Genomic DNA, 2978 nt, shown 5'->3' with positions numbered 1-2978 from the left:
ATATAACCTAACGAAATATTTTCAGAACGGCTCCAAATGACACAAAACTCATATGGGTGAGTAGAACATGATGGAATAACGTAAAATCAAGGGACCAATGTAAAAAAAACGGCGTTCCCCTGCAAGATTTCGATTTTTTCCAGTGTGGTTGTTCCTCCCTGCTGTATGTGATGCTCACTAATACTGAAGTCTATAAACTGTATATAGTAACGGATGTGTTGTATTGTCTTGCAGGGATGTGATGAGCTTGGGAATCACACTAGTGGGCCACCAGAAAAAGATAATGAGCAGCATACAGACTATGAGAGCCCAGATGCTGCATCTTCATGGTACCGGCATCCAGGTGTGACGAGCTGCAACAGGACCCATCAGTCAGGGCAAGAGAACTCAAGCGAGACTTATCAGGAGCAGCGCCTGGGTGGCACCCGGCCCCATGGTCAAAGTCCACGGACATCTGCTGTGTCTGACTCCTCCTGCTGCGTCTGGAGGGAAATCATTCCTTTGTTCCTCGGCGAGGGAATGAGGTCCGTTTCTTCAAAGGGCACTAAAGAGAGAGAAAGGGCAAGAAACAGCAACAAAAAGCAACTACCTGTATGAGATGACTCTTTTTTTCTTTCCTGTTTGTAGAAGCGCTTCAGAACTCAATCACATATCAAAGGGGCGAGTTGGACAGGAGTTTTATTACCTTAATGATTGAAATAAGCGCACACCGTAGATGTGGATTTCCTTTACAAAGCAGACAAAAAAAGAAAAAAAAAAAAAACTTGCTTTGGTTCCTTTTTCTAAAGTCTTTTTTCTATGTGATTGCCACAAAGAAATGCTGTGGCACGCAGGACTTTTTCCCTTCTTCTCCTCTGATGTGACAACAGGGTAAATCTTATCCAGATGCCGGTGGAGCTTTGCATCGCAGACTTCCAGGTACTGTTTGAGTCACGTTGCAGTTTTTCTCTTTTCTTTAACGTGCTTTCCACATCATAACTGCATCCTGACGCACTCGCTTCCACTCCACAAATTAGCGGCTTTGCTAGAATCTCAAAAGTTGAAAGGAGTTTGCACAAACTGGCGATTTCTTTCCTCTAATCACCCATTTTTTATATCAGAGTAGCAATATCTGTCTTAATATTCACAACATGACTGTAAGAATCTGCGTGCACAGTTCAAAGATTGTAGGAAATTTGCAACCACCCATTGTTCTGCCCTCATTATGCTTGAAATGTTGCACATAATTTTGTTTTTTGGAAATGGTTGAAGCTGCAGATAATGTTAAAGGGTGAATCCCAGAACAGAGGAGATGTCATACTGCCTTAAAACATGTTTAGATTTAGTATTGCCGATGTTTTTAGGTACTTTAAATGGTGATGCTTTCTGTGGCTCCTTTGGAGGGCTTTTTGTCACTTTTTTTTGTTGTTTGTTTTCTTATAACTTGTGGTATTGTGTCTTCTGATCTTGGACTTGATCTGGTGTGCACAAACTCAAATGATTGCAGAGGAATAACAGAGTCAAGAGGGGGAGAGTTTGACTAAAAGAGCAATAATTACCAGGGAGAAACAGTCTTCACCAGAGATCCTTTAAGGTGCTAGATATGAAAGGCATGTCGTTGTGTGCTGACCATCCCTTTGGAGAGATTCCGTCACCCCCTGACAGGGAAAAAGGAATGTACTTCTGTGACCTGGAACGGTTCGGAGAGCGCTCCGTTGCCGAGTCATCAAATGAAATCGTCTTGTTGTGTTTTGCCTCTATGATATGGTAAACATTTGATGAAAATCTAACATGGCGTGGAAATGTCGAACAGAGTTGTTGCAAAAGATGAAAGTCGCGCCATTTGAAACTAAAAAGGTGCCAATTAGCCATGCTAACATCATCCTCCAACACATTGCACCACCCAGAAATCAAAGAGCTCCTTCAGGGTCGGAGTCTGAAGAGAAAAAAAAAGGCAGGACCAAAAGGATGGAGTCTGCGTCAGACGCAGGCCTCGCTGGCTAATCCTTCCGTCCTGGCTCTGCAGGCAGCCATGCAGCTCCTCTTGTTTGTTAAAGCCTCTCCGCTGCTCGGCCCCCCCACAGGCGTGGATGTGATGGAACGTGCACCCAAACGTGCGCCTCTTTTCTTCCGTGGGACTCTGGGTGGAGAAACGGAGCAGAAACAGGAGCTTGTAGGGGGGGAACGATGCGTTTTAAACCTGATCAACCTCTTTGGTGCCATCTGTCTCCACTTCAGAAACATCCAAAAGGTTTTCTTCTTAGCTGAATGTGACTTATTGCAATTTTCTTTGATAGGAAAATGTATTAATCCAGCTGTCAACTAAAGGGGGTGTGTTCTCGCCACTAAAAAAACAAACGCCGTTTCTCACTGCTGCTGTAACATCGATGGGTTCCTGAGATTTTAAAGATGGCCGCCATTTCTTATATTACAAAGAACACAGAGGAACAACCGCTTCAACCTCAATGCCATTAAGGAACAGGAGAAGCAGCTAAATCTTTACCCAGCGTTTGGCATTTCGGTGCACTAACATGTTTCTAATGAAGCCTTTGAAAACAAAAGGTATAAGAAGATATTAATATGGATAGAAATACTGTCCTGCTTTAGTGTTGATAGGGGTTGAGAGCAAATGAAAACTGAAAAAACTGCGTTAGTACAGGGTGTTTAAAGATTAAATGAAATGAAAACGTCACATTTTCTTGAAGGTGAAGTTAAAATTTTAATTAATCAGAAACATTTCTGTATTTTAGGTTTAATGGACTAATAATTTGCTGAAAATCTAACCTAAACTAATTTTTTCTTCAAATAATCTTGAATTTAGTTCGTAAATTAGACACTTTGCCAATGGAAATAGACAATTTTACGGTGGCCTTGAAGTGCAAACTGAAACTACAAATCTAAAAGCGCAACTACATAAAGCAAAGCGGAACTACATTAAGAAAAAGACAACTACATAAAGCAAAGCGGAACTAGATTAAGGAAAAGACAATTACATTAAC

The 2978-nt window shown here is 41.7% G+C and overlaps 1 protein-coding gene across 4 annotated transcripts in view; it reads left to right on the top strand.

Moving 5' to 3' along the window:
- epha7 (EPH receptor A7) overlaps positions 1–1922 on the top strand; it is a 162918-nt gene extending 160996 nt beyond the window's left edge. For all 4 annotated transcript variants that reach the window (XM_015372951.1, XM_015372950.1, XM_015372949.1 and 1 more), the window contains exon 17: positions 235–1922. In XM_015372951.1, the coding sequence (XP_015228437.1) occupies positions 235–349 (115 nt within the window). In that variant the 3' untranslated portion in view covers positions 350–1922. The remainder of the gene's footprint in view (positions 1–234) is intronic.
- Positions 1923–2978: the final 1056 nt, after the last annotated feature.

The sequence above is a fragment of the Cyprinodon variegatus genome, unplaced genomic scaffold, assembly GCF_000732505.1.
Source record: "Cyprinodon variegatus isolate N-32 unplaced genomic scaffold, C_variegatus-1.0 Scaffold78, whole genome shotgun sequence".
Lineage (NCBI taxonomy): Eukaryota > Metazoa > Chordata > Actinopteri > Cyprinodontiformes > Cyprinodontidae > Cyprinodon > Cyprinodon variegatus.
Note: the sequence above shows the minus strand (reverse complement) of the source record. Positions and strands in the feature narration are given on the sequence as shown.